A 13,561-nucleotide genomic window follows, 5' to 3' on the forward strand; every position below is an offset into this window, starting at 1 on the left:
ACTGAAGTTAGGCTAGCTGGTATATAATGATGTGCTACGTGGTGGCCAGCTACACAGCTAAGGTTAGCATAATATGAACACATTAGCACAGTGAAGCTGGAGGATGAAAGCTAACTTTTTTCCAATCGATAAAAGTTCACATGAGGGTTCCCAATGGTTAGGGACAAATGTAATTGCATGGCAGGATGCTATAAACGGACCAAACTTTAGTGAGTAGAACAACCGAGATAATCTATCCACAGGTTAGTAATTAAGATACCGCTTCATGGGCTGGGCTGTAGTTACCATCGTAAGGTTTTAAAAACTGAGCTTTAAAATGAATAGTGATGATAAAAACCAAGAGAGGCCGGCAGTGATCACTGACTGTTTTAGGGACATGTTCAGATTTAATAGAGCAAGATACAAAACATTAAAACAGGTTAAAAACACAACAGCCTTAATAAACACAAAGTAGTTTGGACCCGGAAGCAGGTTTCGTCACGTTATCACTTAAAGACTGGATTCCACAGTCTTCATGGATGTGAGATAGATGAAGTGCAAAGAATAAATTGTTATATGAATGCAGTAAAAAAAAAAAATTACTTGTAGTCTAAAGCGCCATGAGTGGTCCATAAGACTAAAAAAATAAATGTGACTACATTACATTGTTAAAAGAGTAGGAAAAAATATCTAACTACTCAAGTGTGTCAAACACAAAAGTTACTGCAGCTGACACCCACATAGCCATTTTCAAAAGCTGTACTAATACACTCTTCAAGTGGCCGGTTATTTTATCTCACATGAGTTAAGGTGGTTCACCTAGAAAGTGTATTTAGCTACACCTCCAATTATATTATTTAAACTGCAACCTTGCACATAAAAGCCCTCTAGCTACCCCTCTAAAGTGACACTAATTAGACAGAAACCAGCCAAAGGGGGCTGAATTATCATGCCTTCCTATCATCTGGGTACCTGTGTGGGTGAGTGAAAAACAAAGAATTAAAAAAAAGACTGGTCACAGAGTATACTTCAGCTGGACTGCAGGCTTCAGTGATTGGCAAAATGTCTGCGTTTCCCAAATGTGTCTCTATCATTCACATTAATGAATCGCCCTTACCTTGTTGAGGAGGCATAAAGGGAGCAGCTGCTCGCTTCCCTGAATAGCAATTCAATTAATCGGCTATATTTTAAAAGCTTCTGTGTAGTTACAGCATTTTTGAGATGCTTTAAAAGGACACTGGGCTTTCAGACATTTATATTATACATCAGTGAGTATGATGTCCTTTGCCTTGAGGTAATGAGTCTTAAGCAATTATTCCAGTGAGCCAGTAGCTCCCCTTCCAAGCCGCGGAAGGTTTTCTAGCAAATACCACAGTTGATTTCACTAATTATTTCCTGCCTCTCTGATTGAAGGTGTGTTAATTAGTAAAATCAGCTGGTGGAACGTTTGGCTGGAGTGAAACACGCAGAGTCTACCAGAAGACCGGACTCGTCTCCTTTAAAATGAAATGCTGTCCTCTGTAACCCAAGCCAAATGATAAATATGGCTGTGCAATGTTAAAAGGTTCCCCCCCAAACCCTTCAAGAACAAAAGATGCATCACCATCCCAGAAAACAAACAGCAGACTACTTTATCTCATCTCTGATTTCATTCATCATGACACAGTTTTAGCCTTGTAGGCGAGCCTTCTCTGTAAAGCTGATAAGTCACTTCGGCTATTGCGCGACATTTTTTTTTTTTTTTTATTAAGATTTACTCAGCTGTGACTTTGGCCTTCATATTTTTGCTCACCCTTTCAGGTCCGTCCTCAACTATTTTTCTCCCCAAAACAAAAACACACTGCAACACATCAGAAGGAAATTGTTCTCTTTTCAAAGAGGAAGGGCGAGGTCTAGCTTTGCAAACAAACAAATCCATCAGCTATTGACATTTGAGATATCAAAAGTGACATAAACGAGCTGCGGACACAAAATTCTCCCGACTCTCGCGCAGGATTATTGGAGTCTGAATTACCTCTGGGACACCTTTACGTTTCACATTCACTCACTGTTTATGTTCATTTTCACTCACGGTTTGTTTAGGCTCAGGCATTAAACTACTCGTTTAAGGTGAGGCACGAAAACTGTAGGATTTGCAGAAACGCATCTGCAGGCTTTAGTATGCGCACAACCGCACGTCTCCAAAGACAAAAGAGTCAGAATGAAATTAAAGCTCCTACTGCACAGTTTCTGTCTCCCCTCTCCTCTCCCAGCAGAGGCGAAACAGGATACAGCAGCTAACCCTCTTGCCTTCAGAGCCCCCTGGGCCTTCTAACAGCATGTAGTCAGTGGGAAATAATCTTACTAGAACACTGGTTTACCAAAACAGCCCAGATAGTTAGTGCTGATCCAGCACTCCAAGCCAAAACATTACCCACTCCAGAAGAACATCTGGGTCCATTCTTCTTCTTCTCACAACAACACACAAGGCTGAAGTGAGCTTGACTCGAGCACACAGAGCATAACATAAAATGCATGAAGATTACACAAACATGAATAATAATCAGTAACCATGAAATGTCTCCCACACATTGTTCGGATTAAGAAACGTACTTTAACGATATTAAACAAGTGTTAGCGTGACGACTTTAGATTTTACCCCCAGCATGCACTTCATCGCTGTAATGACATCTTGAACAAACAGTGTCCCATCACCGTAACTGATCAGTTATGCAACACCAAAAAATGCAGTTTTTGAACAAAATGACTGTCTTCAAATAAAAAGTTACTTTCGGCTGCTGCCGTATTCACATGGGGTAATCACCACAGCGGGTAGCTCCGCATGTTTGATTTAGCAGATTTTGAATACCGGATTCCCTTCATGATGCAACCCCAGAGGGATTTGTGTCTCCTCCAGGGATCAGACGGCTATCAGTTTAAAGTCAGCTACACCTAATGCAGTAAAACCAGTAATGAGTCGCTGGTTTTAAACTGAACTGATTAATCAGAAGATAAAAAAGAACATGAATAGAAAGCAGCTGTGTATTTTTTACACTTGCTTTCTCCTAAAACAGTCAAATAGTATCTGCATGATCGCTATGGAAGACTTTTCTCCACCTACAGCAAGGCAAAATACGCCTGAGGTAGAACCAGTAAGGATGGCTGGAAAGTTCTGATTTCTGGCTCACTCTGCCTCATCTTTTCACACATGCAGAAGGATCTCAGATCATTCTCAATGACACGCACCATAATGTGGAGCTGATCTGTAGTGTGGAGCTGAGGCCAAACAGAGGTGAGAGGAGACGGATAAAGACCAGAATGGCTGCCCAATAGAGGAAATCAGGCTGGAAATACAGGTGGATGCACATTTCACTGTATGAATTAGCTCTGTTCAGGTCATTACATTGTGTACACTGCTGCAGTAAGTACCAGCTGACCAGACTAACTCTACAACAATACTTAAAGCCATAGTTCATACAAGTCTCAACCTTTCTTTGACCCGAGGTCCAATCGAACTATAAAGTCTATTAAAGGTCTCTCGGGCATTTATGTCCAAGACTTCTGCACTACTAGCTAATAAAATAAGGTACACAGTCAATAAATTGACTCCGTAGCTTTTTGCAGTGTAGCAGAAACACGGAGACGGATTTAGACAGAAACAGGATCTTCAGTGGATGTGTGCTGCTGGAAAGAAAACATTTACAAAAAAGATGAGAGGAGCGTGAGGGATTAACATGCAAAGGATGGTGAGACTAAAGCGGCAGCATATTCAACACTTTGTTTTAGTACTGTCAAAGTTTTTCTGCGTGACTCAGCTGAAAACTGTCCCAAAAACTGCACATCCAAGAGACACTGGCTGGCCTGTACGGCTGCTGAGGCAGAAAGCGAGGAGGAAAGTTTGTGGGAAACATTTCAGCCCTTACAGTATGCCTCGCACTTGACTTGGGGGTGGGTGGGGCTGCCCTAATATCTGTATACATTTTTACATGATATAAAGTGTCCTACTGAAATATCACCGATACAATTCCTTTCTCTAACACACAATGACGAGACAAGCCCAGACATGTCTGAGAGTGAGAGCAGCTAGTTAGAAAAGTGTTCTCACTAACGGTGGAAACAACAAACCTGTTTCAACAAACCTTGAGGCACAAAAGGACCGTTGAGTCTGCTATAAAGGCATGTAAGGAGGAGATGCTAGCAGCTGGTGATGCGTAATGCAAATGGAAACAAACGACTCCACCAGCATCACTGGAGCATTTGCCTGTTACACTTTGTATGACAGGAAGAGCAAACAGTGGATGGAAAGTAGCTTTAAGCAGCTGATTAAAAAGCTGAACCCACCATCATAGGCAGGAAACATTTTTTTATTTCAGTTTTATTATGCAACAACATTGTGCAGCTCCTAAACTTTACATATTTCACTTACTTTAGTTACCGTTAGACTAAAGCAGCTGTGTTGTAGTTTGACTTTCATGATTTCCATTCAAAACACTACGTAAGCTTCTTTTGCATTGACAGTTAACTTATGCTACGTCGCTATAATCCTCCTCCTGCTGCCACTTAGTTTTAATAGGTTCACATAATGACAGCAAACAGTTGGAAAAGAAAGATGGAAATTAATTTTATCTGCACTAATAAATGCTGCCGTCTATAAGTTGCAATCACAGATCTTGTTTCTTTTTCTACACTATCAGAAATATCTTTATCGTAATATTCCTCAAAATATCGGTGATATTACTTTGAGGCTACAGAAAAACGCCACGTTTACATGGATGTCATGAAAGACATGAGGCTCTTCGCTTTTGCATTACACACCTGAAACTCTGACATCCCTGTCACGCTGTATTTTGACTGTAGTAGCAGGTTTTGATAACAGTGATCAGAAAATGCTGATTTGGAGCAGAGTCTTACAAATGAAATGCTAAGAAATGGCGTGTTATTCAAGGTGTTAACCAGCTGAGGTATTTTATTTTTTTAAATGCAGCCACAAGGATCAATTATCCACCCTTTCTGTTGTTTTTTTCTTGAAGCCTCTTAGTCACCACTGGCACATTCCTTAAACAAAGGAACTCTTAAGTATTCACATTCTGAGTGAGGAATCCAGGGTCTGCATTCAGTTTTTCACCCTTCTTTCCAAAAATGACCCTGTACTTGTTAGAGCTTTGTAATGGCCTACGAGGTGCCCCATACTTTTTGCTCTACTTTGCCTGCTTCACACAATTTTCTCATCCAAGGACACTTTGGCATGTGGACCGAGGGAGCTGGCAATCACTCACTTCACTTCCACCAACAAGGTGAACAAGGAAAGCTAGATACATCACCATTAGCTGTTTTTAACCCCATTTAATGGATTTTCGCTTAAGGCGACCCTGATACAGTATAATGAATATTGCAGCAGCCCCATAACTTTTCAAGCTTAATGAATCTGGCTTTCAGAAAATGAGGTACACTTGACATGCAAACACATTCTTCTCGTACAAGGTTATCATCCTGCACGCCTCACTTGTTCATTTAAACAAAAGCAAAAGAACGAAAGATTATCAAAAATCAGCCAGAAATCTCAACTCTAATTCCAAATAAAGTAAGATGTGATAAAAAAAAAAAAAAAGGACCAGTCTTATTAAGACCTCACTGCGCTCTTTCTTCCTTTTTCTTTTTGTTTTGTAAGACTATTTTGTCTTTCATGGGAGCAGTAGTCTCTAATTTCTCCTGGGAGCCACAAGCTGCTGCTATCTCAGCTGTGTTTACTAATCTTCCCTCGACACCAATTTCTCAGCCCCGCAAAGTTAATACTGGTCCAATGTAAATAGCCTTATCTCATAAACTCTTGTTATTCCCCCCACCTTAGCTGCCCAATGTGATACATGGTTAGAAGTCAACACAAGGGGATTAAGTCAGAGAGGAGGAGAAAAAGACAAAAACTTCCTGTGCCTGTATCTGCGGTAAGATTATCCGCCTTAAATAACACGGCAGAGAAAATGTCAAGTTATAACACAATGAAGAAACGCTGCTGTCAATATACAGTGACAACATTTAGGAGAGGAACATGAATAATACACGGGTTCTTGTGCAGGGCTGAAGGATGAGCGTCTAAGAAATGAGACAGAATTTGTCTCCTGGTCGACGGATCGATAGTGGACTGACGCTCACAGCCGTCGTGTGCAGATTACGCTACCTGCCTCATTCCACCTGTGCAGGTCTGTTCCACTGATGGCTCTGGATTGTTGTAAATGCCATGGCAGTAAGTTTTAATTAAACCCGAAGGGAAAAGAATTAATAATCTCATTGCCTGCTGTGAACTGGATGGCGGCTGCAGGCAGATTCTCACTCGAATGCTGATGATGTGTGGCTGAATGAAGAGTGATTTGGGATTAAATGTGAGATTTATCGAGTTCAGAAGTGTATTTGGATAACCACCTGCGGACAAGAAGTGATTTTAATGCTTTAAATCAAAACCACAAGTACCCGGCTTTTAAATTACCCCTGCAGGGTGTTTTTGACCGTTTTCAAAGGCTACTTGAGTTGATAGTTTCCAAACGGACAGAATGTTCCCTGAAGCCTGCATTTATTTCTTTTTAGATGATGTATCTGATTGTATCCTATCTTGTCATCTCTCCATCTGTTCCTCTTAGCTGCCCCGTCTTTATGTCTACCGAATTAGCTCTGTTCTACCAACAAATCATACCAGTGCTTTCTTTGAGGCTTAAAGAAACGGTTCCTCCTATTTAGTGTGCAAGTGCTCTCCCCATCCTCTTGTAAAAGGAACACTTAAATGTACGTCTGTGTCATGGATTTGTTGCATTCTCATTACCATATCATACACTGATTGATTGGTTAAACCCGAGGGAGGTCAATTTCTTAATCATATTCCAAGTTTTCCCCCAGTAGAAGTAGTTTACCGGAGAGAGCACTGCAGCCACTGGTATTTTATGCTGAGAAGCTGAAACAGCAATCTTCTCTTTGTCAGATCCCTGTAGGTATTTGTTAATGCAGAGATGGAGGAGCGCCTTATAAACTATGCATGCCATCACCCTCTGGCAACCACCAGTGGAGAAGATGATGGCAGGGAAATGCTGGTTTCCATTAGTCCTGTGAGGCTGGTTAACATAAAATTATCCTTGGGGTTAGCAGGAAGCAGATAAAACCAGGGTGAGGGCTTCATTAAATTTGATGCATAACGGACACAGGACATTTTTAAAGGCCGATAATGCCAGCCACATTAATACAAACAAGTCTATGTATTTCCCAGACATGAAAACAGGGCGCCTGTGTCCCATGCACGCTCGTGTGCCGTGTTTCAGTGTCTAAAAAAACTACAAAGTAAAGAGGACAGGGAACCATGAGCACAGAGTACTCACCCTTCAGCAGGTCAGAGTTGGCAGAAGGTGAACTCTGTGTCCTAAACAACAGCCAGTCAAAGTCATCCTCCTCTCCTTGGGTGAAGTCACACAGATTAGGGTCTGAATCCTCTTCGAACGTGCAGCCAGCAGCTAAAAGGTGAGAGGAAAACGTCAACTCAGTGACAGAAACAAAGTACATCAAGACAGATTCACCTCAAAGGTTAAAACTCCACACAGGTTAATACATAATTTTCTACTTTCATTGAAATCAACAGCCTATTTAGTGTTGAAGATGAATAAGAAAACAATAAACTAGATATTTGTTTAAGAAGCCATAACTAGAGAATGCAGCGGTTATTGTTTCAGCTTTAGTGTCATGGTAATTTTATGAGTCACAACTTAATGTGACCTGTTTTTTAAATTCCCCCCAGGACTTCTTCCTTTTATGGAAACTGGGAAAAACAAACACAGCTTCACAATGTCTTCCTCCTACATCTTCCAATCTTAGCTGCCAGCCACAACTAGATGTGCATCAAAGCCACACTCACCACCTCTCGACGCTTTCTGGCCAAATAAATAGCCTCAGCTCAGTGTTGATGCCAATGCCAACGACACAGCCCTGGTTTCAAGTAATAACTTAGGTGTAACAAATTGGTACAATAACTGTAACAGGGATTGCAACTTGTGTCTCTCCTAGAGTCGTTTTTTCACCCATAACAATTACAAAGATGTTTCACTGTGAATGCTACGTTATTTGTGCTAAAATTCAATAAAGTGATCAAACAACACTGTTGTAGCAATTTGCAGACAAACTGCTGTCAGAAATCAACAATGTGACCACCAGTCACATTTTAATGCAGGCTCAACCCCATGTCGTTCTCAGTGTGCATTTCAAGCACACCAACTTGTTCTAATATGAATAAATTCTCTCCAACCAAACCAACAATCAGCCCGAGCCATGTGAGCGATAATTACCTCAAACTCGCACAAAAAGAAACAAAGCCTGGCAAAAGCAATGATTACCCCTGAATCTGAGGCGAAATACCCCTCCCATAAAGCATTGACAAACAAGACTACACATCCTAAAGCCCTTTCACAAAGGCATATACAAATAGCAATAACATTTGCAGAAAGCAGCCACTCTGGGGAATGTAGTGATTATAATAATACCTCACAACCTGCCATTCTATGCGCCAAAAAGCAAATTTTTTCAAATTATATTTAATAGCTATGGCTTTAATGGCCCTTGGGTCCAGAATAATGTGCTTCAGTTGTTGCTCTCTGCATCTGTTGCCATATTTCACATTAGTCCATCGGCATGAGAATTACACTCTAACAGTGGGCAGTTTGAACTGCTCAGTCATAAGACCAGAGGTTGTGTCAGTACTAATTGGAGCAGGACAGCACGAAACAGTCACGCTAATGACAGGAATAACCACAAGCAGGTTCTGAAGGTGACCCCTGTGATATACAACTTTATTGCTGCTCTTTTTTCTCTAATCCTCAATTTTGAAAAATGGCTTCAGTATGACAGGCTGCAGAGAAAAACACATGCAGCCTTTCTGTAGTGAGGAATCATAACTCTGTTACTATTGTGACCGCTCCAGTTGTTATAGTTAGTTAGTTATAGGGCAAATAATATTGTAGCATCTGATTTTTATTTTATCCTGTGGTTTCTGGGTGTGTGTGGGTGATTTTCAATGCTGTAGTGCAAATAATCAAATCAGAGGCTGACTGACTGTCACATCAAGGGCATTGATCCCACGACAGTGGAGATGACACTACTTGGGGGGGTTGATCAGATCAGTGCTATTCCAGCTTTTCATTAAATCTAAAAGCACTCCTGTTTCAGAGTGAAAACTACCATTTAATAAATAAAAAAGAAACTAGATTCAAAGCATCGCAGGACTTGCCCCAAAAAACCTAGAAATATTCCTGCTGTGTATCAACAGCTTGTCTGATAATTGATAGATCAGAGTTCCTTACAAAGGTGAGATGCACAGCTCTTTCTTGCAGCTTGTCGAACTGCAGCTACAACTCGAGGCTGCTGTTGGTGGCATCCTGCAGTTGTGAAGGTCGTCTCTAAAGAAATTACACTCACGGTCTGTTGGCTTTGCAAGTGATGGTACATCTGCTGTGATGGGCTGCTAGAGAGGAACGACCACTCTCCCGAGTGAAAAGATCATCCCTAACGTGACATCATTGACGAGTTAAAACTTGTGCTCCATGATGATGTAGACCACATTACAGATCTGAGTCATTTTCACATACTTATTTGCTCTAAAAGTCTACTGTTGTAAATGGAGCAGAGGGTACTTCAACATGTATGAAAAGCAGAAAAGGTTTAGCATCAAAGCAGTCTTTTGTATATTTTTTACAGCATAATATATTATTTTAATTGACAGCATGTTGTGCTGTTTAAATTTGAGCTTACTGCATATTAAGTACTGAAATTAAATGGCACAAGTAGGCAAAGAGCACAGAAGGGGGTTTCATTCTGGCACGCTAAACTGCTGACTGGATCATCTGTGTCTGAAGAGGAAAACATGAGACTAAGCATAGTGCACATAACAATTTCATTAAAAAAAATTATAATATCCTTGTATTGTAGGGCAGCACGGTGGCACAGTGGTTAGGGCTATTGCCTCACAGCAAGATGGTCCTGTGCTCGACTTCACCATCTGGCCAGAGTCCTTCTGTGTGCAGTTTGTATGTGGTCCGGTATGCACTTAGTGGGTTAGGTTAGTTGATGATTCTAAATTGCCACCCAACAATATGACTGTGAGTGCAAATGGTTGCAGACTGACGACCTGTCAGTCTGCAACCTGTCTGCGACCTGTCCGCCTCCTGCCCTATGACACTTGGGATAAGATAGATGTCATGTTGACAGCGTAAAAAATAGCCTATTCTAACAGACTTCAGAGTATATAGGACCATTCTGATTCCTGAACTATTTTTGCAAAAATAAATAAATAGAATGGAAATGAACAGATTTCCCGTTTCCTGGCTTAGATAAGGGAATATCTGATTTAAAAACAAAAATCAGGTTAAGGCACTAAAACTAAATTAAAGTTAACCCGCTGACTAATTTAGCAACTCAATCCTCTTCTCTTTCTTCCTGTCATGTGGCAAGCACCTCACAAAGGCAAAACAAATGTCCCAAACTACACTTGAAAACAGACAAAAACAACATTAACCATATAAAGCCACACTAGCAGCCATATAGTGGCATATTGAGACAAATAGATGCTTTGACGGACATGCTAACCTGCTTAAAGTACCATCCAGCCTTCTGATTTATAAAATTGTGTGTTGCTGCTGTCTTGTTTCAAAGGTTACCACCAGTCCAATTTATTGAACTGCGGCACAAACAAACACTTAAGGTGTCCTTGCCTACGGCCAGCCTATTACAATATCGCTACAGCCTTCACTGATTGTATGATAGCACAGGAGCACATTTACAATCATGTAAGCTTGGTCCATTGGGTGACGGTAGCAGCCAACCAGGAGAGGTGGGAGTGTGTGCATCACCCTCTGGGTTTGATTTATTGCCCCATGCTGGGCTGTTACTGCACAGATCTGCTGCTGAGGCCAGGGGTTAATTGTCCCGCACTGGGGTCTATTTCTAATAGAACAGCCAGAGATATGGGACCTGACACATCCAAACGCTGGCACTATATTATTCCCCGCTGCTTCAGTAAATGAAGCACACAGACTCCTCCCTACAAAAGTCTCGGAGAAGGAAGCCAAGATCTGAGGCCAGAGCTACCCGGGAATGTCATCTCCTTTAGAGCACACTGGGAGAGATCCAGCTCATCTATCATGACAAGCACTCTCCCTCCGCTGCTCCTTCTGGAGGACCGATGGATGTGCGGGGTGTCAGTGGCCATTTTTTACCTGAATAATTACAGCATAATTTAGTGCACTGACCAGTGCATAGCTAGACACCGCCAAGGTTTGGTGGCTGAGAAAAAAGACTCATTTAAGAGCTTGAGCCACTGTTCATCCTGTTGTTGGCTGATGTATGTATTTGGCAACATAAAATGAGATGTTACTACTTCTTGGATAAACACTTTCTAGGAATGACACAAATGAATAGAATAAATCAAGATAGACGACAACGTCCAGTCTCAGTGTTGAGGCTTTCCATTTTTATTACAAAGGAAGTGGCTGATCTGCTGTCAGCCCCTTCTTCTCTCAGCATTTGCAGCTTGCAGAACCAGCAATAAGGCTTTTTCTAAAAGATTTTCTTATGAATCTTCCATGTTTTTTATCGTAATCCCAATAATGTAAATTTTAAATGCATATTTAAATTCATAATAATTATTTATTTACTTGCCAAATCAAATCAAATGTTTTACTTTTTTGAAATCTGACCAGCCAACACCAGTCAACTGCTTGTTAAGGCAAATATCTAATCAGCCTGTCACACAGCATCAACTCAGTGTGTTTAGGCATTCAGACATGTTCAAGATGACCTGTTGAAGTTCAAACCAAGCATGCAAATGGGGATTTTCCAAGCGCAATCGTCTCTCGAATGCACAGAGTGGTCAGAACAAGAAAGAAAGCTCAAAAAAGGAAACAGAGGCTACAATTCACCCCAACAGAAAACTTGAAAAATTGGCATCCATAATACTTTCTATCATTAGCTCAGGCTGGTTGTGACGATAATGGTGTGGAGGATATTTTCTTAGCACACTTTAGACCAGTTAGTACCAACTACATATCATTTAAATACCACGGCCAACTTATGGATTGTTGCTGAACATGTCCATCCCTTTATGACCACAGTACCCATTATCTGAACACACCATGTCACAGAGGACACAACATCGCAAACTGGTTTCTTGAATACGACAATGAGTTGAGCACCCATTGTATTCAAATCGCTTACACAGTCACCAGATCTCAATCCAATAGAGCACCTTTGGGTTGCAGCAGAACAGGAGATGCACATCGCAAACGTGCAGCTGACAAATCTGCTGCAACTGCATCAATGTGGACTAAAACCTCTAAGGAATGTTTCCATCATAAAGAGTTAAGACAGTTTTGAAGACATATGGGGTTCAACCTAATACTAGCAAGTGCATGCTATATTTTAGGTATATCATTTGTAGAACAAATGTCAGCTGTGATGAACTAGTTTTCAGGATTTAATACCAGTAGAAAACATAGTGGAACTGCTCAGTGGTGCTAAATCATCACTCTGTGGTTCTCTACATACAGCACAGCTGTGAACTGATGGGAGGGTCTGACCAATCGGGTGGTGATTTATAGACTAAAGTGAAAACGATTTGTGTCACTTTTTGGTTTCATCTCTTTGTTTAACACTAATCTCAGTATTTACTGTAGTTTACGCTTGATCTCCACAGATTAAGCCACAAATAAATCAATACATAACCTCTCTGACTTGACAGAAAACAGAACTAGCTTCAGATTTACACCGAGGAAGTGAGGAGCCGGGTTCTGTCAGAAGACGTATGTAGTGTGTCCTCCATCATTTCATACGGACATAAAAGAAGGTGAAAACTGGTTTGCAAGACTCTCCAATTTGGCACAGCATTCGGGCTGATACGTAAAAAATCTTCCCCAGCTTTATGTGAGCAGTAAATCATGTCTATGAGTCTCTCTCTGCTCATATCAGCAGTTAGTGTCACATGTAGCTCTTCATATTAGATTTGGTATCTCGCCCTCTGTTTACTTGTATAATCCCCCGCCTTGCTATCTAATTAGAGTGTCGCTGTGCACGGTGAATATTGTCAGAATCTCTGCTTATCCCTTTATTTGCATACGTTTTAGGCATAACATCGCTGGCCTAAGCTTCTTTAAAGGTACCGCTACTCTGACAAACTTTTCACTTGAATAAATCATAATCAGAAACACAAGCAGAAGAGAGTCCTTCCTGAGCCACAGAATACCTAAGAGTTAAACTGTTGTTGGTATTTCAAGACCGTTAAACGATCAGTGGACAGCCATCAAAGTGAAATCTTAAAGTGTACGCCCTCTCTTTTCTAATATTTCAAAGAAGAAGAATGACACACTTTTGAAACAAGAAAGTAATCCTTTGATCTGAAACACTGCAGCTAATCTTTTCGCTCCTTCCGAGATTCCGTACAGAGAGTGAGCAGAATAAAAACTGCAGATTCCAAAAGGGCAGTGTTTGTACAGATTGTAAATTAGCAGCACTTGTTTGAGTACCAAATTGCCATATCGACCACTCACAGAGGCAGTAAAAATCTGTATGGGAGAACATTGGGGTAAAT

General features: G+C 41.0%; 1 protein-coding gene across 4 annotated transcripts in view; it reads right to left on the reverse strand.

The window, feature by feature from the left end:
- ptprub (protein tyrosine phosphatase receptor type Ub) overlaps positions 1–13,561 on the reverse strand; it is a 195,632-nt gene that overhangs the window by 133,223 nt on the left and 48,848 nt on the right. For all 4 annotated transcript variants that reach the window (XM_085291249.1, XM_085291248.1, XM_085291247.1 and 1 more), the window contains exon 2: positions 7,317–7,448. In XM_085291249.1, the coding sequence (XP_085147375.1) occupies positions 7,317–7,448 (132 nt within the window). The remainder of the gene's footprint in view (positions 1–7,316; positions 7,449–13,561) is intronic.

The sequence above is a fragment of the Mchenga conophoros genome, linkage group LG11 (assembly GCF_057382185.1).
Source record: "Mchenga conophoros isolate Kocher_MC1m ecotype Shallow Benthic linkage group LG11, M_conophoros_male_GT1.1, whole genome shotgun sequence".
Classification (NCBI taxonomy): Eukaryota; Metazoa; Chordata; class Actinopteri; order Cichliformes; family Cichlidae; genus Mchenga; species Mchenga conophoros.